Source organism: Myxine glutinosa, chromosome 10 (genome assembly GCF_964187855.1).
Source record: "Myxine glutinosa chromosome 10, kmMyxGlut1.1, whole genome shotgun sequence".
NCBI lineage: Eukaryota > Metazoa > Chordata > Myxini > Myxiniformes > Myxinidae > Myxine > Myxine glutinosa.
Window position 1 is genome coordinate 129,966,283 of NC_136270.1, and position 23,348 is coordinate 129,989,630.

At 47.9% G+C, this 23,348-nt stretch overlaps 1 protein-coding gene across 14 annotated transcripts in view; it reads right to left on the reverse strand.

Annotated features, from left to right (window-relative positions):
* The window catches only part of ACBD5 (acyl-CoA binding domain containing 5), a 104,402-nt gene that overhangs the window by 54,911 nt on the left and 26,143 nt on the right, over window positions 1–23,348 (reverse strand). For all 14 annotated transcript variants that reach the window (XR_013624820.1, XR_013624821.1, XM_078786103.1 and 11 more), the window contains one exon: window positions 19,748–19,897. Coding sequence is in view for 12 of the 14 variants with exons in the window: in XM_078786103.1 (XP_078642229.1) it covers window positions 19,748–19,897 (150 nt within the window). In the remaining 2 variants the exon portion in view is untranslated. The remainder of the gene's footprint in view (window positions 1–19,747; window positions 19,898–23,348) is intronic.

Consider the following 23,348-nt stretch of genomic DNA (forward strand, 5'->3'; position numbering starts at 1 on the left):
ACACCGGGCGCGCAGCCCGGAGCGCGCCAGTGTTACAGTGAGCTCTTGAATAAAGACTCTTACAAATTACCGCGTTGTCCGCTTCCTCCTTGTTTACAAGCAGCTCGCTTAACGCCGCTTATGTACAGTATATACGAGGTCGTGCTTGTTTATACATTATTTGTTATTTATAAAGTACATTTTTCTTATTTAAAAACACGTAACAAAAAAAATTGGTGTGGTTTTTTGGGGGCTGGAACGGATTAATAGCATTTCAATGCATTTTAATGGGAGGGAAATTTAATTTGAGAAACGAGCAAATTGAGTTACGAGCTCGGTCACAGAACGAATTAAACTCGTAAGTCAAGGTTTCACTGTATGTATATATATATATATATATATATATATATATATATATATATATATATATATATATATATATATATATATATATATATACTGTATATATATATATATATGTATATATATATACTGTATATATATATATATATATATATATATATATATATATATATATATATATATATATATATATATATTGTTACAGATACGACTTTGATGGTATGGTGGGCCGAGCGGGATGGCCGCCGTATCCGTACAAGTTACCCCGATTGCACCCGGGGTTGACTAATCGCGCTATGCTAGACCAATGAAGGAAAAAGAAGACACACGGCTGGAATTAATACGACACGACACCAGGGATACGGTTCTCAAAGGTTGTTATTACAATAATGCGGAAGGTTTAGATTACAGGGACAAGAAGGAAACATAGGAAGGTGGGCACTTAAACACACTTATATTAACCCCAACAGACGACAGATAAACGGGACAAGGCTCACTCACACGGGGTTTGATGACAAGGAAAGCGGGTAGCGATCGCTCCAGGTGCGCCTGGGCTCAGGGCAGGATCACGTACGGTCCAGTTTAAGAGATGCGGTGGAGGTATTGCAGCGCTCGAGGGGTGGCGACTTCTCTCTCCAAGCTGGGTGCGCATCTCACGTCACATCCGGCGCGGGGCCGCGTATATCCGGCGGGGAGTGACACGCCCTCGGCTCGTTAGCTCCGCCTCGTGGAATCGGCACGTTGCTTCTCATTGGGTGCGTGCGGGGGGGTTTACCAGGCTCCGCCCTTGACGAGGAGCTGACAAGGAGCCCCTTCGTGGTAACCCCGTGGAGCGCATGGTCTGGAGCTAATCGAGCCGGTGTGAGGACGCATCCTCCCCCGCTCCGCCGCCATCTCCCCTGTTGTTGTTGTTGTAATTGTTGGGGAAGAAGATGGAAGGAGGTATGGGAAAGGTCCTAAACTCACTACTGATGCCATATAATCACATTCTGGTGCAACGAAGAGTCATAATTAATGGAGACGAGGCCTTAACTGACATAGAATAAGAATAACTAGGAAGATGTCCGAAAGTTGTCTACCTGTGGTGCGGTGGACCTGGGCACGACATTTAATGGGGGAATAAGGGGAAGGTCGGCTCTACTGATTGTTATTTACATGCAATGGGACTAGGGAATGGGGGATCGGGGAAAGTTGGGGAGTATTGGAGAAAATAGGGGAATATTTACAAGCGGATATGGAGGCCAAATTCCATATTCGCAACAATATATATATATATATATATATATATATATATATATATATATATATATATAGACAGTCATACCCCGTTTTATGCCATTTTGACCTACGTCAAATCTGACTTTATGCAACTCTTCTCGAGTAAATTTCAGTTCAGCGAACGTCATTATGTGCGACTTTGCATCACTCCTACGGACGTGAAAAAAATTACATTTTTCCTTAAAAAATATTTAAAATAAATAAAATAGTACATAAATTAACAATAAAAGAAGCTAAAAAACAATTTAAAATACAATAAAAAGCACATTAAAAATATTTTAAAATGTACATACAGTATACTGTACATACGCGTAGCTGCTGGTTCTCATTCAAAACAAAGGTGACGCCATATGCATTTTGTCCTGTGCTGCGGTCGCGTGCTTGCTTTGCCTTTCGCTGGTATTTTTGTGATTATTTATTTACTGTGTAAAGGTTCCTTTACAGTGTAAAACAACCAATGTAACGTGGCAACGGCGAAACATGACGATGCCGGCTCGGACGACCATCCATGGCAGACATCACGTCACGTCACCGTGCAGAGTGTGCAATGTCCGCGACGAGGTCAGGCCCCATGGCCCATGGCCTATGTGAAACGAACGATCGTGTCATGCCTCGAGCCGGGGTGCCTCGTCGGGCACCTCACCGGCATCCGGCGTCGACGAACCGATCGACGTGTGCATGTGCACATGTGCATGGATTTGCAAATGCCTGCCTGTTGGTCGTCGTTTCTGCATACATCGCATCGTCCAAAAATGAAGAAGCAAGCAACTTCGGCCGCTCGAGGAAAGACGGGTCACGCCTACGACTCGCGTCGATCCCCGGGGCGGCCGGGTTCACGGAACCCTGAGCTCGTTCGTTCGTCACAGACGACACGACACGACCACCGGTGAAACTGCTCGGACACGTTGGGTAAAGCACGCCGTGGTGAAGCGGGCCACGGAGCCACTCGGCACACAAGCCAGCTCACGGTTGACACATCCGTGCCGGTCACCCCGTTCGAGGAGAAGACCCGACCGATAGAAAACAACGGAGGGACTCCTGATGGGGAGCGGCAAAGATTCAGGGCGAAGCCGCAGCCTCCTCCAGTTATTTACTCTAGTTTTACGGTGTTTGTCTTCATTTTAAGGCATTTTAAAGATACTAGGGCATGCCCGTACGTGGGTGCCCGTTCCTTGCCAAAAAAAAAAAAAAAACGCAACCCGTACGCTCTACCCCGCCCGTACGCCCGTACGCCCGTAAACAAAAAAAACAACGCTCTTCGCTTCCGCCCTTCGCTCTGACTGAATTGGGAGAAATAATGCGCATAAGAAATCGAGAAATTATTATTTTCTCCGGAAGAAATCGAATTACGAACCGTAATGGCGCACGCGCTCGGCTCGGCTCGCTCTCACATCGGCCACACCTACGCAATAACGCGTTCTGTGATTGGCTGCCGGAAGTGCAGTCTTCACTGTCCGGAAGGTCGCAAATCGCAGTTACGATGAATCGCAAATTAGTTTTAATTAGTTTTAAAACATAGTTTAACGGCAACATAGTTTTCCAACGTGAAATAAATGAATACGCTCTCAAATGTGCCGTCCGAGGCAGAGTCTGTTCGCCACGTTCGGCACACGTGATAGCTCGCTGCTCTCTGATTGGTTGAATCGTTTTTTGGACATAGCTCGGTAACTACTTCTCCGATTAATATGAAACCTTGAAAAGGCACATCCTCGGGTCCCCAGCAATATACCTGGCAAGTTTCAAGTATATCGGACCCGTGGTTGTCGAGAAACAGCGGTCACAGACATACAGACATACAAACATACAAACATACAAACATACAAACATACAAACATACAAACATACACACAGAGATTACTGGAATTATAGATAGATTACACCCGGTTTAAGTCAAAAACCGAGTTACGTCACGGCTTATGGAACCAATTAATGACATAGGCCGGGGTATTACTATATATAATATATATATACATATATATATATACATATATATATATATACATATATATATATATACATATATATATATATATACATATATATATACATATATATATACATATATATATATACATATATATATACATATATATATATACATATATATATACATATATATATTCTGGTGTTGGGCTAGCGGCTAGGGTGCCGGCTTAGGATCCTAGGATCCTGGGTTCGAATCCCGGTCAATCGCTGAATTAACGCCAGGGGGGTTGACTCAGCCTGTCATCCTTCCGAGGTCGGCAAATTGAGTACCAGTTCACTGGTAATTCCCTGCTTGTCGTTAAAGGCGGCAAAAAGGGTTGGCATCAGGAAGGGCATCCGGCCGTAAAACATTGCTTCAAAAAGGGGACCGAAAAACAACAACAACCACGGTTCCCGAAAAAGGCCAACCCCCGCTTGCGGGGAAAAATGGCCTCTAAAGGTGGTTTTTTATATACATATATATATATATATATATATATATATACATATATATATTGTTACGGAAATGGGGACGGCGCTCCCCTTAGCAAGGGGGGGGGGTTAATCCCCCTTCTATTTTCACTGGCCGTCTCCGATCCTGAAGCTACCCCGCTCCCCTGTGAGGGATTGGCCGAAGTGATTGGTCAAGGGATTCCCGTACACCTCTGCCAATCCCTCCACAAGGCAGATGGGTAACTCTGCTCGAAACCACGGACAAGATGGTATTTGCCGAGCGGATTAGCAGTCCGAAGTTCAAGCCATTAACAGAGAACTAAACCCGATCCTGAGCGTTGGCCAAATCGTGCCACAGGTGTTCAATGGGTAAAAGACAGGGACGATCGTAACGAGCATGAAGAAGAAGGCAAAGGTAGGAAGAACAAATATTTATTATTATTTACACAAGACTAAAGGAAGAAAAGAAAAATGAAGAATTGTAATTTACAGGGAAATGGAAGGAGCAGAAGGACACAGAGCAATTCCTAGCTTATCTACACAGGCTTACTTATTCCCAGGACAACACGAACAGAACAAACTCATGTACACGAATGGGAGGAAATGGCAATGGTAGGAATGCTGGCAGAGGGACACGGTCCAAGGAGATGGCGGGCAGGAAGGTCCGGGGCCAGTGGCGCGATGTCGAGGTCCCGCTCGAACGTCCACGCTCCGGTTTGGCAGCGAGCAAGGCGGCGGCAGGCACACGTATCTGGTTTCATGCGGCAGGCACACGTATCTGGTTTCACGCGGCAGGCACACGTATCTGGTTTCACGCGGCAGGCACACGTATCTGGTTTCACGCGGCAGGGTTGATTTCAGCTTGGACACGCATCTGGCTCCCTCAATCATCTGGCGGTGGGGGATGATGCAACGGGTTTTATAACCCCGCCCTCTTGAGCCATACCCACGATCTCTGGTTGGTCGTTCGGGGCTACACCCTTGATGACGATGGGCGGGCCACGCCCTTCTTCTCCGAGCTGACCGCGTGCGTAATGGAGTCTGAATGCAGTTGGTAATGCAGTTGACAATGCAGTTGGCAATGGAGGTTGGCAATGGAGGTTCTGGGGCCATCGAAAGGGGATCTATCTTATTTCATTTGGAGCAGCGCAAGGTCAACTAGTGGAGACACAGCCGTACCTGAGACATACAATAAAGAAATAACTATAGAGAGGTTCTATGGTGGCCTACGTGCTTGTACATGGACTAGCTACGGTGCACTCATTTCAATTAACAGCCAATTAAGGGGGAAATGTACACGGGGGGTTATTAGGGATTTTAATACAAAATTTGATAAAGTGAAGGTTCTAAAAACCGTAACAATATATATATATATATACATATATATGTTGTTGTTTTTTGGGGGGTTTTTTTTTATACACACGAGCAAAGAAACTGCTCTGAGCCCCCACCAAGCCCAAGGTTTGATCTATTCTAAGGTGCCATGACGGCACATGGTGTGGCAGTGCAAGCAGCAGGATTTTGTTTTTGTTTTCATTGGCAAGGAATAAAATGACGAGTTTTCAAGTCATTCCATCAGGCACTTCATGTGTACTCAAAGGTGCGTGACATCAGAGGCAGTTAAACTCGGCAATTTTCTAAACTAGGCAATTATTTAAAAAAAAATTTTTTTTTTTTTTTTTTTTTTTTTACTGTAAAAAGGTTATTGGACATGCATGACATGCTGAATTATAGACACTAAAGACCATTATTTACATGCTTCCCAATTGGTGATCCATGGTGGCTGACCTTTGCTAGTCCCTGTTGAGAAAACTAGGCACACGGTAAATAACCATGGTCTAAAGGCCAAAGGTCGACAACTATGTTGATCTAAAGAGTCTTTGGCATCATGGAATTGATGACGTCTTTGGCATCATGTTGCAATCATGGGTCTAAAGGGTATTTGGCATCATGGGATTCTTAGGGGTCGAAAGGGACTAAAGGGTCTAAATGGACAGACAAACAAGCATTCTGAGTATTGCGCTGCAATACATGCCCCCTATCAAAGTTCAAAGTGCCATAACTTTGTCAAAAATGATCGAATATGCAAATTTATGCACGGTTGATGCTGGTTTTCAAACTTGATCTGAGGTATGCTGAGACACGTATGTCACGCCTCGCCTCGTTGATAAGCCCGCAAGGTGGCTCCGTGGAGCGGCCTGCACGTATTGCACTGTGTGAATTATTTACAGACTTGGCATTTAATATGGAATATTTTTTTTTTCTTGACTTGGGTTTACTTTCTTAACTCAGTATATCATTCTGGTGAGTTTCTTTTACACTTTGGTGATTTATTTGTTAAAAGAACCATGTCACTGATTGTCTGTCGCAGCAAGAAGTCAACAACAGGATTATATCACAGGTGGCGTGGCAAAATGTACGGACAGGTGCATTTGATGATTGGCTTCACAGTCAGGTATACAAGGGTTGTTGCATTCTGTATTAGTGGAAAGCAACTGCTGCACATCTCCAAAAGTTATTGCCGCTTCCTCTGGAGATGGTCCGTCAACTCGACAATGCTGTGTGTCCTGGAGTGGTGGCTTTACGAAATTACGGCATGAAACAGCATGCTATTGCTCGGCAGTATGGCATCACTCAAGGTCAGGTGTCAAAGATCCTGAAACGAAATGCTCAGAGGCGTGTCCCTACTCCAATACCGAGGCCAGGACGTCCCCGCAGAACCACAAGGAGGGATGAGCGCCAGCTGCACCGGTTAGTCCGCAATGGCTGTACCAAGTCAGCTAATCGGCTTAGGGCTGAGTGGCAGCAACTGACAAATGTGCCTGTATCCAGAAGGCTAGTCAACCAATGACTGGTTCAAGCAGGCTATCGTGCCAGGCGTCCCCTGAAAAAAGCCACGCCTGACCAGACAACACTGCCAGCGCCGATTGCAGTGGGCCAGAGAGCACCGTCAATGGCAGCCAGGACACTGGAATCACGTGACCTTCAGTGACGAGTCTAGATTTCTGGTCTATCGTCAAGATGGCCGCGTCCGAGTGCGCAGACAAGTGCATTAAGCCTACAACAAAGATTGTATAGTGCCAAGAGTCCAAGCTGGAGGTGGTGGGGTGACCGTTTGGGCTGCTTTTCATGCAGAGGGCAAAACTGACCTGGTTGTTCTGAATGGAAACCTGAACCAGTTCAAGTACAGGGCCATTCTGGAAGAAACATTGCTTCCATTTGCTCGTGCAGCCTTTCGAGGAAACTTTGTCTTCCAAGATGACAATGCACGGCCTCATTGTGCTCGCATGATCCAACACTTTCTTGCTGACCGTGGTGTAGAGCATATGGAGTGGCCTGCCATGTCCCCGGATATGAATCCGATAGAGAACTTGTGGGCAGAATTAACGCGTCAAATCGACCACTTGGACCAGCAGCCGACCTCTGTGCGTGAATTGCATCAGACTATTGTCACTGCATGGCAAGCGATTCCTGTCCAAACCTTGGCAAATCTCGTGACCAGCATGCCTCAACGTGTACATGCTCTCCTGAATGCTCGTGGGGGTTACACGAAGTACTGAACTGTAATTTTACTGTCCATAATCCCAGACGTAATTTAACTTTTGTTTTTGTTAAAAAAAAATTTGGCTAATGTGCAAAATAAAGAGATACTTCTGGAAAACGTACAGAAGTTTAACACATTACTGTCCATGAATTGAGTTCGATATCAGTTTACATCACTTTCAAGGATCAATTTATTTGTTTCGAAATGTCAAATGTGGTTTTTGTTTCTTTTAAAGGTCACATTAACAAAATCTAGAATAATTTCAACATAATTCCAATGAACTTTTGGTTCTAAGACATCTTGAAAAGTAAGTTCACCCCCACAAAAAAAAAAATTCCATATTAAATGCTAAGTCTGTAAATTATTACCAACTCACGGTCTGAGGTACTAGCGATTCAAGAGATATCCATTTTTAAAATATTTTCGTTTAATTAACGATATCTGCCAAACCACATGCCCGATCGCAAATTCCAAAATGACATTTTAGTAGACTGACATGCTGAACAGATCTGTGAAGTTTCCCCTCGATTGGATCAAAAATGAGGGAGGGGCTCGGTTTTAAAGGTTCATACTTAAAAACGTCATAACTCTGAAACCATCAGTAATATATTATATTTTCCGGTTCACGATCAATGATCGATGTGTATATATATGTTGCTCGGCTTGGCTCCGCCCCTCCGGAAAGCGCGCGCTGCCGCGCTGTTGACGTTCGCGAGACGAGGCTGGGGACGCGCAGTGCGGCTTGAGGAGAACTCGAGAATAAACAAGAGATATCCTTTAAAAAAAAAATATTTTAGTTTAATTAACGATATCTGCCAAACCACGTGCCCTATCGCAAATTCCAAAAGGACATTTTAGTGCTGAACAGATCTGTGAAGTTTCCCCTCGATTGGATCAAAAATGAGGGAGGAGCTCGGTTTTAAAGGTTCATGCTTAAAAACGTCATAACTCTGAAACCATGTGACGCATGACGTCATGCTCGCTGACCTTTTTGTTTGACATGGGTATGCGATTCTTCCTGCAAAAATTTGGCCTCGTTCTGTTCTGCCGTTGTAGAGAAAAAGGGGTTTTCGTGCGAAAAACAATATGGCGACCGAACCACGTGACCTGTGACGTCATAATTACCATTGAAATATTCTAGAGACCGAGTCCATCATATGGTGAAAATTTTATCTCAATCGGTCCTATTATTGCAGAGAAATTGGTTTTTAAAGGAAATTAAAACTTAAAATGGCACTGAGTTAAGGATCATCAGAATTACCAAAGTTCAAAGTGCCATAACTTTGTTAAAAATGATCGAAACGTCGTGAAGTTCGAACTTGACCTGTAACCTATCATGAGGAAACCATGTGCCAAGTTGGAAATCATTAGCATTACGCGTTTAGAAAAAAAGTTCGGAAACCTGTTCTTTGCGTGACGGACTAATGGACTGACAGACTGACGGACTGACAGACTGACGGACGGCGTGCAAACCTATAGTCCCCTCCGTTGTACACCGGTAGGGGACTAATAAACAGACAAACAGACCCAAATGCAATATCATCTCCTCTGGTGAGGGTAACGAAGCTCCAGACAAAACAAGAAAGAGGTGAACTGAAGCATAGAGGAAAAGGAGATCGTACTGTACAGCAAAGCACATTCTGCAAATGAGGCATGGGGGATGCATGGAAAGGGAGAACATTTAATGGACCAATTGTAGAAGTCATATAAATGTTTAACAATCCGTTCTACTGAGCTTTTCCCAAAATTAACGTTGAACCGTAGAAGCCGGCACCCACTCCTTGGGAGCCACCTTGTGTGGCGCGACATCCTTGCGGGGTGGAGGTACATCCACATGTGGGGCAGGCACATTCGCACGGGCATGTCCTCAAGGGTTCAAGCTGGTCGAATGGGTCTATAGAGTCTTACAGATCTTTGGGGTCTGAGGAGTCTTTGAGGTATTTTCGGTATGATGGGTCTTCGGGGTCTTTTGGGTATTCAGAGTCTTTTGGGTCCACGGAGTATTTTGGGTCCTCGTGTTCTTTTGGGTCCTCGGGTTCTTTTGGGTCCTCGGGTTCTTTTGGGTCCTCGGGTTCTTTTGGGCCCTCGGGTCCTTTGGGTTTATTGGGCCCTCGGAATATTTTGCATCCGTGGGGTCTTTTGGATGTTTGGGGTCTTAATAGGTCTTAGGATTGTAAAGATAGGTCTTAGGTCTTAGGATTGCAAAAGGTTTTTAGTGTTGTTAAGGTTTTTATGGAATTAATACACATACTCATGTTGTGTGTGGACAAACTAATAAGCAAAGATGAGAAATATGTTGAGCATAGCACGATACTTGCGAAATTCCTAAAACAAGTTGTTGACCTTGAGCCTATGTTGACCTTTTGACCCATTTACTTTCAAAATCAATGGGCTTCTTGCTTATGACCAACTTTACCATTTCGTGAAGCTTCGGAAAGATTGGTTTAAAATTGTGACCTGTAAGGGATTGACATACAGACAAACAGACAGAATAATGCACATGACAGACCAATATACTGTCCTTGAAAAATCTTCGATTTTTCGCAAGTAACAAACGGACCCAGATACAATACCCCCTCCTCTGGCGAGGGCAATAAGTCAGAGATGGAACCAACACACCTTAAAATGAGGTGCACGTGTACGCCATCATTCATTATCTGTGTGCCAAGTTTGAACAAAATCGGTAAATGCATGTCCAAGAAATGATTGAGCACGTGTTCAATATTGGTTTTTTTTTATTTACAACTAAAATGGCCGCCAGTTGGCCATCTTTGATCACATCGCAAAACAAAATGATGTGCAGATGTAAACCATCATGTATTGTCTTTGTGCCAAGAATGAACAAAATCGGTCTATACATCTCCGAGATACGGTTGTGGATGCCCATAAACCCAACCCATAAACTACCATTTTGGACTAAGTCCAACGGGGGCTAATAAATAATTATCTGAGCAACGACCTTGCCCGGGACTGACAACAGCGTCACCCCTCGGCAGGTGTTGCAGTCCTGGCGATCACCCTTCCCTTTCCAGAGAGGAACAGCAGGGCTCCTCTTCCAATCAATTGGTAAGATGCTTGTGCTCCAAGCAAAGCACAGAACTACCTGCAACAACACGAGTGCAGAATTTCCACCAGGCTTGAGAATTCAGCACGGATGCCACAAAACCCAGGTGATTTGCCCCCTTTCAACCGGTTCACAGCAGCTTATGTTTCCACAAACTAAGGCGGTTCACAGTTGATTGGAGGGTCAACTCGATCTCGCGAGATCTTTGTCGGCGAGGTCACGTCTTTTCGAAGCTGTCCATGCGCTCACGCTTTCGAAGTTAAGTAATTTTTCACAATTGTGTTTTTGTCGAAACTGTATCTATCTTTCGGTGTGTGTACCTGTAGTGTGTCTTTCGTAAGATTCTCTGTGTTAATTTTTCATACATGTATACAAAATCGTCAGTTAATTCGTGTCGCGTATTTTGAGGCCAAGTAGGCTACCGTGTCCGACATTATGGCTTTGTTTTTCTCTCAGCGGTCCGTCGATTGTGCTGCAATTACTTTTGATCTCTGTTTTTATCCCAGTCTTTCACCCCATACTTCCTTGTTTAAAATCTCAACTCAAAAAACAAACAAACAAAAAAATATTTCCTTCTCTGTTCTTATTCGTTGTTCTTATTCGTTTATTCGTTGTTCTTATTTGTTCGTTCGTTCTTCGATCACGTGTTTCACCCCCATTTCCATTTTCCATTTCCCCAGATAGTTTTCACTGCTCAATTTTAAAAATGTTTAAACTTTCCCCTGAAGTACTGTATTCTGTCGTATATTATAACACCTTTTTCTTCTTCTTCTATAAAAGGATGCTTTCGACTTGCTCACCAAATCTATTCATTCCAAAAAAAAATTCCATCTCTTACAGTTCCTCTTTTCTACATTCTTTTCTACTTTTCCTCTTTTCTCTTTTCCTCTTTTCCTCTTTTCTACTTTTCTACATTTCTACATTCATTTCTACATTTCTACATAACTTTCTACATTTCTAGATTCCCTAAACTCTCCTGCACTCCACCCCTCCTTCAGCGTCCTCAAACGTATTTTTGACTCGAAGGTCACAAGATACTCATTTTGCAAGAAATATTCGTTTCCCATTAATCGTACACTTTCTAAAATCCAATCTCACCCCTCCCCTCCAAATCTTCCCCATCACCCCTTCCCTCCAAAACTTCCCCATCACCCCTCCCCTCCAAAACTTCCCCATCACCCCTCCCCTCCAAATTTACCCCCTTGCCCCTCCCCTCCAAATCTTCCCCATCACCAATCTCTTTCAAATCTTCCCCCTTCCCCCTCCCCACCAAATCTTCCCCATCACCCATCCCTTTCAAATCTTCCCCCTTGCCCCTCCCCTCAAAATCTTCCCCATCACCCCTTCCCTCCAAAACTTCCCCATCACCCCTCCCCTCCAAAACTTCCCCATCACTCCTCCCCTCCAAAACTTCCCCATCACCCCTCCCCTCCAAATCTACCCCCTTGCCCCTCCCCTCCAAATCATCCCCATCACCCATCTCTTTCAAATCTTCCCCCTTGCCCCTCCCCTTCAAATCATCCCCATCACCCATCTCTTTCAAATCTTCCCCCTTGCCCCTCCCCTCCAAATCTTCCCCATCACCCATCCCTTTCAAATCTTCCCCCTTGCCCCTCCCCTCAAAATCTTCCCCATCACCCCTTCCCTCCAAAACTTCCCCATCACCCCTCCCCTCCAAAACTTCCCCATCACCCCTCCCCTCCAAATATACCCCCTTGCCCCTCCCCTCCAAATCATCCCAATCACCCATCCCTTTCAAATCTTCCCCCTTGCCCCTTCTCTCCTAAACTCCCCCCACATCCCTCCCCTCCGAGACTCTCCCTCGCTCCTCCCCTCCTACACTCCCCTCTCACCCCTCCTCCTCAAAGCGTCCTCCCCGCTTCTTCCCCCTTCCAGCTTTCACCTTCATCTCCCCCAACCTTCTGCCTCGCTCTTCCCCCTCCTCAAATAACACCTCACTGTGCCTCACCCAATCACCATCAAACCTTTTGTCCGCCCCATTCTTCCCTTTCTCCAAACCATTCTGAAATCTCTGACACACCTTCAACGGCTCTCCCTACCACTTCCTCCTCTTCCACATCTTACCCTACCCCTCCACCCCCCGGTCTGTATCCGATGCTCCCCCTTCCTCTTCTTTAACGGTATGGACCTCAAACATCCGGGGCCTTCACTCAAACTTGACTGATCTCTCCATACAGGTTGCTTCTGACAAACCAGACGTGATCTGCTTAACAGAAACTTTCCTCCTTCATGCTGTCTCTGATTCCTTGGTATCTCTCCCAGGTTACTCCCTCCTCCGGTATGATAGACCTGAGCCTCGTCCTGGAGGTGGGGATGCTATCTTTATAAAAAAAACTCTTCCTCACTCGCCCTGCACTGCCCTCTCTCCACCTCACCCCCAGGAGTACCTCTTGCTGCGGCTTCCCCTTCGCTCCCACCTTTTGTTCCTATGTGTGTTGTACCGTCCACCAAACAGTGATGACTCCATCTACATCTCGCTGTCTGATAATATGGACCAACTTCTATCTACCCATCCCAACTCTCTCTTCCTCATATGTGGTGATTTCAATTGTCACCATGCCAGTTGGCTGGGTGTGGATACCTCTCTCACCAGCCATGGCTCCTCAGCAAAGGACTTCTGTGACTCACTGGGACTGACACAATCTGTCAATTTCCTGAACCGAATCTCAGTCAACGGAGCATCTTCTCTTCTGGACTTGGTTATGACTAACTTCCCTGAAAATGTCTGCTGCTCTTCTTCTGCTCCAATCGGCTCATCTGATCATGTGCTTGTTAAAGTGAACATCTCACTGACCATTCTCAGAGAGCCTCATCAGCGTCGACGAGTCTGGCATTTCACTCAGGCCAACTGGCACGGTCTTCAAGCAGCCATCAATCATCTCGACTGGTCTCCCATCTCTACCGCCTCTGAAAATCAACTCATCCTGGGAATTCTTCCAAAGCAAATTGCTCTCTCTCATGCACAGATTTATCCCATCTCATCTTCAGTTGTCATACCCTTCCTCCCGTCCATGGTACACGGAATCTTGTGGTGAGGCTGTTGCCCAGAAACAACTTGCTTTCGTCTCCTGGAAAGCAAATCCAACGGAAGGAAATCTCATTTCCTTTCACAAAGCCCAAAACAAGTGTGTGTCCATCCTCAGGAGAGCCAGGAAACAATATCTCTCCATTCTCAAGACCGATCTCTCTTATCTGTCTCCCTCTTCCAAATCCTGGTGGCGTCTGGTCAAATCTGTTTCTGGTGTTTGTTCCCCCTCCGTCCCCTCCCTCACCTCAAACGGCTACACGGCTGACTCCGCACGTGAAAAAGCTGAATGCCTCAACTCTGTGTTTGCCTCTAAATCTTGTGTCCCCAAACCCATCCCTCTCTGTACCCACCGTACCCAGTCGTACCCAGCTGCTCCTGGGCTCTGTGTCCTTTCCTCCTGACAAGGTGGAAAAGTTTCTGTCAACCCTCAACTCTGATTATGCAACTGGACCTGACGGCATCAGCCCACGGGTCCTAAAATCCTGTTCTTCCACTCTTTCACTCCCTCTCTCTGTTCTCTTCACCCTCTCTTTTGCTCAAGGTCATCTGCCATCTGCTCGGAAATTAGCCAACATCACCGCTTTGCACAAAAAAGGTGCAAAAACAGATCCTAGCAACTACAGACCAATCAGCCTTCTCCCAATTATCAGCAAAGTCATGGAATCCATCATTGCTTCAGATATGAAATCTTTCCTCTTCTCCAATGGCTTCATCTCTGATCATCAATTTCGTTTCAGACCTGGTCACTCCACTCTGGACATGCTGCTTCTGCTTTCTCAACAATGGATGGAGGTCCTCAATGCCAAACAGGAAATTAGAGCTGTCTCCCTTGACATATCACGTGCCTTCGATACGGTCTGGCACCCCGCTCTGCTCGCCAAACTCTCCTCCTTTGGTATCCATGGAAATCTCCACACATGGCTGGCGGACTTCCTCTCTAGTCGTAGACAACGTGTGGCCCTGAATGGGTTTCTCTCATCTCCTCTTCCTGTTCAGGCTGGAGTTCCCCAAGGCAGTGTTCTGGGCCCTGTGCTTTTTCTGGTCTTCATCAATGATCTCTCTGACTCTCTTGAAAATCCTCTCTATCTCTTTGCTGATGACTCTACTTTCTGTCGCTCCATTCCTCATCCCTCAGATCGGCAGTCTGCAGCCTCCTCACTCTCTGCAGACCTGGACAAAATCACAGACTGGGCAAACAAGTGGAACATGTCTTTCAATCCTGACAAATCTCACACTCTTACGATGTCTCTCCGAAAAAACCGACTGGACAACCCACCCATCCACTTTCTGAATAATCCTCTCCAAGAAGTTCTGTCACTCAAGCTTTTGGGTCTCACTATCTGCCATGATCTTTCCTGGGAAAACCACATTTCAAATCTGGCCTCCAAAGCCAGTCGCCGACTGGGCATCCTCCGTCGTGCGAAGTCATTCCTTGGCACACCTGAGCTCCTCACCATATACAAGGCTTTCATCCGCAGCTCAATGGAATACTGCTCTTCCCTCTGGGCTGGTGCTCCTGCCTCACACCTAGCTCATCTTCACGCTGTTGAAACCAAAGCGTTCAGAATCATTGGAATCTCCCGCGATGAAGCTAACTCCAAGGGCCTTTCACTCACTCACCGCAGGCTGGTTGGTGGTCTTTCCGTCTTCTACCGACTCCTCTCCGGCCTTGCCCCCCCCAGCTCTCTCTGGGCTCTGTCTCCCAAATATTCCTACAGGTCGCACAAGATCTGCCTGCAACCCTCTTATGGTTAAACTGCCAAAATCAAGACTCTCTGCTCACCTTCACTCCTTCATACCTCTTTTCTCCCGCCTCTGGAACAAACTCCCTCACTCTGTTCAATCCCACTCCTCCCTCCAGGTCTTTAAAACAGCTGTTCACCACCATCTCTTATCTTCCCCCATCCAAAACCTTGATCTTTTCTACCCCCGCTAATTTCACCCCAAATCCACTTTTTTGAAATACCAACGTCTGTCCTGGAAGTCCTTGGTGTCCTTGTGTTTTATACTTCTCCCATCCCTCCCCACCCCCTTTCCCACGCCTCCTCCCCCCAAGCCCTCTACCTCCCACACATCTCCCGATGTCCCTGCTCTCAAATGTTGTGTTTGTGTGCTTCCCCTTCTCTCCCCATCTTGTCTACCGCTCCCTCTTTTCATATATTTTGTTTGTCTGTTTGATTTGTTTGTGAAATAAATGTTAGCTCTTTCACGATCCTCGATTCTGTATACAAAAAAAAAAAAAAAAAAAAAAAAAAAGGGATAGTAACAACTCTGACATCCAACTCAACAGCTGGTGGGTCAGCTGGTAAAGTGCAGGTCCAGCAAGCCTCCCAAAGTGCGGGTCCACCAAGCCTCCCAAAGTGCTGGTTCAGAAAACCTCCCAAGGTGCGGGTCCAGCAAGCCTCCCAAAGTGCGGGCCCAGTAAGCCTCCCAAAGTGCGGGTCCAGCAAGCCTCCCAAAGTGCGGGTCCAGCAAGCCTCCCAAAGTGCGGGTCCAGCAAGCCTCCCAAAGTGCGGGTCCACCAAGCTTCCCAAAGTACTGGTCCAGAAAACCTCCCAAAGTGCGGGTCCAGCAAGCCTCCCAAAGTGCGGGTCCAGCAAGCCTCCCAAAGTGCGGGTCCAGCAAGCCTCCCAAAGTGCGGGTCCAGCAAACCTCCCAAAGTGCGGGTCCAGCAAGCCTCCCAAAGTGCGGGTCCAGCAAGCCTCCCAAAGTGCGGGTCCAGCAAGCCTCCCAAAGTGCGGGTCCAGCAAGCCTCCCAAAGTGTGCGTCCAGCAAGCCTCCCAAAGTGCGGGTCCAGCAAGCCTCCAAAAGTGCGGGTCCAGCAAGCCTCCCAAAGTGCGGTCCAGCAAGCCTCCCAATGTGCGGGTCCAGCAAGCCTCCCAAAGTGCGGGTCCAGCAAGCCTCCCAAAGTGTGGGTCCAGCAAGCCTCCCAAAGTGCGGGTCCAGCAAGCCTCCCAAAGTGCGGGTCCAGCAAGCCTCCCAAAGTGCGGGTCCAGCAAGCCTCCCAAAGTGCGGGTCCAGCAAGCCTCCCAAAGTGCGGGTCCAGCAAGCCTAACAAAGTGTGGGTCCAGCAAGCCTCCCAAAGTGCGGGTCCAGCAAGACTCCCAAAGTGCGGGTCCAGCAAGCCTCCCAATGTGCGGGTCCAGCAAGCCTCCCAAAATGCGGGTCCAGCAAGCCTCCCAAAATTCGGGTCCAGCAAGCCTCCCAAAATTCGGGTCCAGCAAACCTCCCAAAGTGGGGGTCCAGCAAGCCTCCCAAAGTGGGGGTCCAGCAAGCCGCCCAAAGTGCGGGTCCAGCAAGCCGCCCAAAGTGCGGGTCCAGCAAGCCTCCCAAAGTGTGGGTCCAGCAAACCTCCCAAAGTGTGGGTCCAGCAAGCCTCCCAAAGTGCGGGTCCAGCAAGCTTCCCAAAGTGCGGGTCCAGCAAGCCTCCCAAAGTGCGGGTCCAGCAAGCTTCCCAAAGTGGGGGTCCAGCAAGCCTCCCAAAGTGCAGGTCCAGCAAACCTCCCAAAGTGTGGGTCCAGCAAGTCTCCCAAAGTGTGGGTCCAGCAAACCTCCCAAAGTGTGGGTCCAGCAAGCTTCCCAAAGTGGGGGTCCAGCATGCCTCCCAAAGTGTGGGTCCGGCAAACCTCCCAAAGTGTGGGTCCAGCAAGACTCCCAAAGTGTGGGTCCAGCAAGCTTCCCAAAGTGGGGGTCCAGCAAGCCTCCCAAAGTGCAGGTCCAGCAAGCCTCCCAAAGTGTGGGTCCAGCAAGACTCCCAAAGTGTGGGTCCAGCAAACCTCCCAAAGTGTAGGTCCAGCAAGCTTCCCAAAGTGGGGGTCCAGCATGCCTCCCAAAGTGCGGGTCCAGCAAACCTCCCAAAGTGTGTGTCCAGGAAGACTCCCCAAAGTGCGGGTCCAGCAAGCCTCCCAAAGTGCGGGTCCAGCAAGCCTCCCAAAGTGCGGGTCCAGCAAGCCTCCCAAAGTGCGGGTCCAGCAAGTCTCCCAAAGTGCGGGTCCAACAAGCCTCCCAAAGTGTGGGTCCAGCAAGCCTCCCAAAGTGCGGGTCCAGCAAGCCTCCCAAAGTGCGGGTCCAGCAAGCCTCCCAAAGTGCGGGTCCAGCAAGCCTCCCAAAGTGCGGGTCCAGCAAGCCTCCCAAAGTGCGGGTCCAGCAAGCCTAACAAAGTGTGGGTCCAGCAAGCCTCCCAAAGTGCGGGTCCAGCAAGACTCCCAAAGTGCGGGTCCAGCAAGCCTCCCAATGTGCGGGTCCAGCAAGCCTCCCAAAATGCGGGTCCAGCAAGCCTCCCAAAATTCGGGTCCAGCAAGCCTCCCAAAATTCGGGTCCAGCAAACCTCCCAAAGTGGGGGTCCAGCAAGCCTCCCAAAGTGGGGGTCCAGCAAGCCGCCCAAAGTGCGGGTCCAGCAAGCCGCCCAAAGTGCGGGTCCAGCAAGCCTCCCAAATTGTGGGTCCAGCAAACCTCCCAAAGTGTGGGTCCAGCAAGCCTCCCAAAGTGCGGGTCCAGCAAGCTTCCCAAAGTGCGGGTCCAGCAAGCCTCCCAAAGTGCGGGTCCAGCAAGCCTCCCAAAGTGCAGGTCCAGCAAACCTCCCAAAGTGTGGGTCCAGCAAGTCTCCCAACGTGTGGGTCCAGCAAACCTCCCAAAGTATGGGTCCAGCAAGCTTCCCAAAGTGGGGGTCCAGCATGCCTCCCAAAGTGTGGGTCCGGCAAACCTCCCAAAGTGTGGGTCCAGCAAGACTCCCAAAGTGTGGGTCCAGCAAGCTTCCCAAAGTGGGGGTCCAGCAAGCCTCCCAAAGTGCAGGTCCAGCAAGCCTCCCAAAGTGTGGGTCCAGCAAGACTCCCAAAGTGTGGGTCCAGCAAACCTCCCAAAGTGTAGGTCCAGCAAGCTTCCCAAAGTGGGGGTCCAGCATGCCTCCCAAAGTGCGGGTCCAGCAAACCTCCCAGTGTGTCCAGGAAGACTCCCAAAGTGCGGGTCCAGCAAGCCTCCCAAAGTGCGGGTCCAGCAAGCCTCCCAAAGTGCGGGTCCAGCAAGCCTCCCAAAGTGCGGGTCCAGCAAGTCTCCCAAAGTGCGGGTCCAACAAACCTCCCAAAGTGTGAGTCCAGCAAACCTTCTCTTCAGACTCCCCTGTCAAGAGCTCATCACCATCCGCTCTAACTGCAGTACACCGAGGGTCAGGCTTGAAGGAACGCAATGCACGGATTAGTCGAAGCAGGACGAGAATCACTTGACCACAGGTGACGTTCTACCCTTTCACAGATTCCTCACACATAGGCCTCCTTGTCTGCGCCTCCTTGTCTGCCCTCAGCGAATGTACAGCTTTATGCCTCAGCTCCCTGAACAGCTCAGTTCTGCCATCCAGCCTGGCCTGCAACTATGGTCAATGGTATCCAGAGTCCCTTGGAAGCTCCTCTTTGCCTGAAGGTGGGTTCCAAGATACCCACCGGCAACATCAAGGGTGGTTGTCTTTAAGGGACTTCACAACTCTTCAGGATTCCCAGCAACACCCAGCCAATCAACACCACCGTCTCGTAACCAATGAGGCTGAGTGAGCTTGAGATGAGCGTTTCACCAACCTTAACCAATCAACACCACCGTCTCGTAACCAATGAGGCTGAGTGAGCTTGAGATGAGCGTTTCACTAACCTTAACTGGTATTCCTTTAATCACTCAAGGAGCACCACCACCGCTAGAAACCACCCCGAGAACAAGTCATTCTAATTAGTAATTGCAAATGGCACAGGGAAGGAAACACAAGGAAGCAAACAGTATTTGTAGTAAATCAATAAATCAAACCCCTTACCAACAACTGACTACCAGCTGCGTGCCCAAGGACCAAACGAATGAACTAGGAGAGGGGAAGGGTTGGATGGGTTATCCTGTAGCCCGGCACCTCAGGCCAGGTAACGTCTGGTGCCGTTCCACGCTTAGATGTGACACATGCTGTACCACAAGCAACAATGGCTGAACAGGGTGGGAGGCTGGGAGGGGAACACACAGGTAACTAATAACCCACCTGGCCCTCAAGATAACAATTCAAAAAACATTTTTTGGGGGGTTTTACCTTGCACAGCAAAGTTTGTACTTCCTTCCTCATCTTCATCTTCATCTTCACCGTCATCATCTGAGTGGCCGTCTTCAGAGCACGATGTGCCATGCAACTGTCCATTCATCTTTCCAAGCTCCTCTGAAGAGGCCAACGCGTCATTTAATCCTATAAAGGAATATTGGTAGGAAATTAAACAATGAAAGCAGTCTCCCATCACGACATCCATTTTAAATAAGGTCAGTTGGATCCCTCAAACAAATCCTGGAGGAAAAACTCTCACAACCAAGCACAAGCAACATGAACATTGATACAGCACAAACATGGGGGTGATGTGCAAGGTGTCCCTTAAATAGGTACCCATTATTATTCCCTGAACAATTCTCCAGTATAAACCTATATGGACCAGTTGGAATAATGTTTGAAGTTTTATTCAGTACTCAACATGCCCATCTTCTCTTTCCATTAGCCTTAGTTGTTTTCTTTTTGTTTGTTTTTTTGTCAAGTAGCTGTTTGTGAATTTTTCGATTCATTGTTCCACAACAAATGGATCAAACATGGTGGACCCAATCCTTGGTCCCCAAGATCCCCGGACATGACTCTCAGTGATTTTTAATCCTCCCTCAATTCAATAGAGGGAGGATTATTGCAGTTTTTTTGTTTTGTTTTTGTATACAAGATGGAAGCTCGTGTAAGACCCAACATGAATCACAAAAAAAAAACCAACACATAAAACATATAATAAAGGGACCGGGAGACAAGATGGGGAGTGAGAGGGAAGCACACAAGTACAACAGGAGAGAACAGGGACATCGGGAGATCTGTGGGAGGGAGAGGGCTTGGGGGGAAGAGGGGTGGGGGAGGTATAAAACACATGGACACTGCGAGGACTTCCAGGAAAGAAGTCGGAATTTCAGAAAATGTAGATCTGGGGTAAATTAACGAGGGCAGAAAAGCTCAAGGTTTTGGATGGGGGAAGACAAGAGATGGTGGTGAACAGCACTTTTTAAGACGTGGAGGGAGTAGAGGGATTTAAGAGAGTGAGGGAGTTTGTTCCAGAGGCAGGAGTAAAGAGGAATGAAAGAGTGAAGGTGAATAGAGAGTCTTGATTTTGGCAGTTTAACCACAAGAGAGTTTCTGGCAGATTTTGTGCGACCTGTAGGAATATTTGGGGGACAGAGCACAGACAGAGATGAGGGAGCAAGGCCGTAGAGGAGTCGGTAGAAGACAGAAAGACCGATTACCTGCCTGCGGTGAGTGAGTGAAAGGCCCTCACAATCAGCTTCATCGCGGGAGATTCCAATGATTCTGAAAGCTTTGGTTTAAACAGCGTGAAGCCGAGCTAGATGTGATGCAGGAGCACCGGCCCAGAGGGGAGAGCATTATTCCATTGAGCCATGGATGAAAGCCTTGTATGTCGTGAGGAGCTCAGGTGTGCCAAGGAAGGACTATGCACGACGGAGGATGCCCAGCCGGCGACTGGCTTTGGAGGCCAGATCAGAAATGTGGTTTTCCCAGGAAAGATCATGGCAGATAGTGAGACAAAAAAGCTTGAATTTTTTTTTTTTTTTTTTTTGTTGTATACAACATCGAGGCTCGTGAAAGAGCGAACATTAATCACACAAAAAGACAAACAGACACACAAAACAAATAACATCGGGAGCGGTAGACAAGATGGGGAGAGAGGGGGAAGGACACAAACACAACATTTGAGAGCAGGGACCGAGAGACATGGAGACATCGAGAGAACTGTGGGAGGGAGAGGGCTTTGGGGGGGAGGCATGGGAAGGGGGGGGGGTGGGAGAGGTATAAAACATATGGACACTGCCAAGACTTCCAGGAAAGAAGTTGGAATTTCAAACAAGGTGGATCTGGGGTGAATTAGTGGGGGTAGAAAAGATCAAGGTTTTGGATGGGGGAAGATAAGAGATGGTGGTGAACAGCTGTTTTGAAGACCTGGAGGGAGGAGTGTGATTGAAGTGAGTGTGGGAGTTTGTTCCAGAGGCGGGAGAAAAGAGGAATGAAAGAGTGAAGGTGAGCAGAGAGCCGAGATTTCGGCAGTTTAACCATCAGAGGGTTGCTGGCAGATCTTGTGCGACCTGTAGGAATATTTGGGGGACAGAGCACAGAGAGAGCTGGGGGAGCAAGGCCGGAGAGGCGTCGGTAGAAGACAGAAAGACCACCTACCTGCCTGCGGTGAGTGAGTGAAAGGCCCTCAGAGATAGCTTCATCGCGGGAGATTCCAATGATTCTGAAAGCTTTGGATTCAACAGCGTGAAGCCGAGCCAGGTGTGAGGCAGGAGCACCAGCCCATAGGGGAGAACAGTATTCCATTGAGCTGCGGATGAAAGCCTTGTATGTGGTGAGGAGCTCAGGTGTGCCTAGGAAGGACTTCGCACGACGGAGGATGCCCAGTCGGCGACTGGCTTTGGAGGCCAGCTTGGAAATGTGGTTTTCCCAAGAAAGATCATGGCAGATGGTGAGACCCAAAAGCTTGAGCGACAGAACTTCTTGGAGAGGATTGTTGAGAAAGTAGATGGGAGGGTTGTCCAGTCGGTCTTTTCGGAGAGACAAAGTGAGATTTGTCAGGATTGAAAGACATGTTCCACTTGTTTGACCAGTCTGTGATTTTGTCCAGGTTTGCAGAGCGTGAGGAGGCTGCAGACTGCTGATCTGAGGGATGAGGAATGGAGCAGCAGACAGTGGAGTCATCAGCAAAGAGATGGAGAGGATTTTCCAGAAAGTCTAAGAGATCATTGATGAAGACCAGAAAAAGCACAGGGCCCAGAACACTGCCTTGGGGAACTCCAGCCTGAACAGGAAGAGGAGATGAGAGAAACCCATTCAGGGCCACACGTTGACTACGACCAGAGAGGAAGTCCGCAAGCCAAGCGTGGAGATTTCCATGGATGCCATAGGAGGAGGGTTTGGTGAGCAGAACTGGGTGCCAGACCGTATCGAAGGCACGTGATATGTCAAGGGAGACAGCTCTGATTTCCTGTTTGGCATTGAGGACCTCCATCCATTGTTGAGACAGCAGAAGTAGCATGTCCAGAGTAGAGTGACCTGGTCGGAAACCAAATTGATGATCAGAGATCAAGCCATTGGAGAAGAGGAAGGATTTGATATCCAAAGCAATGATGGATTCCATGACTTTGTTGATAATTGGGAGCAGGCTGATTGGTCTGTAGTTGCAAGGATCCGTTTTTGCACCTTTTTTGTGTAAAGCGGCAATGTTGGCTCATTTCCAAGATGCTGGCAGATGACCTTGGGCAAAAGAGAGGGTGAAGAGAATAGAGTGGGAGTGAAAGAGCGGCAGAGCAGGATTTTAGGACCCGTGGGCTGATGCTGTCTGGTCCAGTTGCAGAATCAGAGTCGAGGTTTGACAGAAACTTCTCCACCTTGTCAGGAGAGGACACAGAGTCCAAGAGCAGCTGGTTAGACTGGTAAGATGGGTACAGAGAAAGATGGGTTTGAGACACAAGATATTTAGGTAAACACAGAGTTGAGGCATTCGGCTTTTTCACGTGCAGTGTCAGCTGTGGAGGCATTTGAGGTAAGGGAGGGGATGGAGGGGGAACAAACACCAGAAACAGATTTGACCAGATGCCACCAGGAT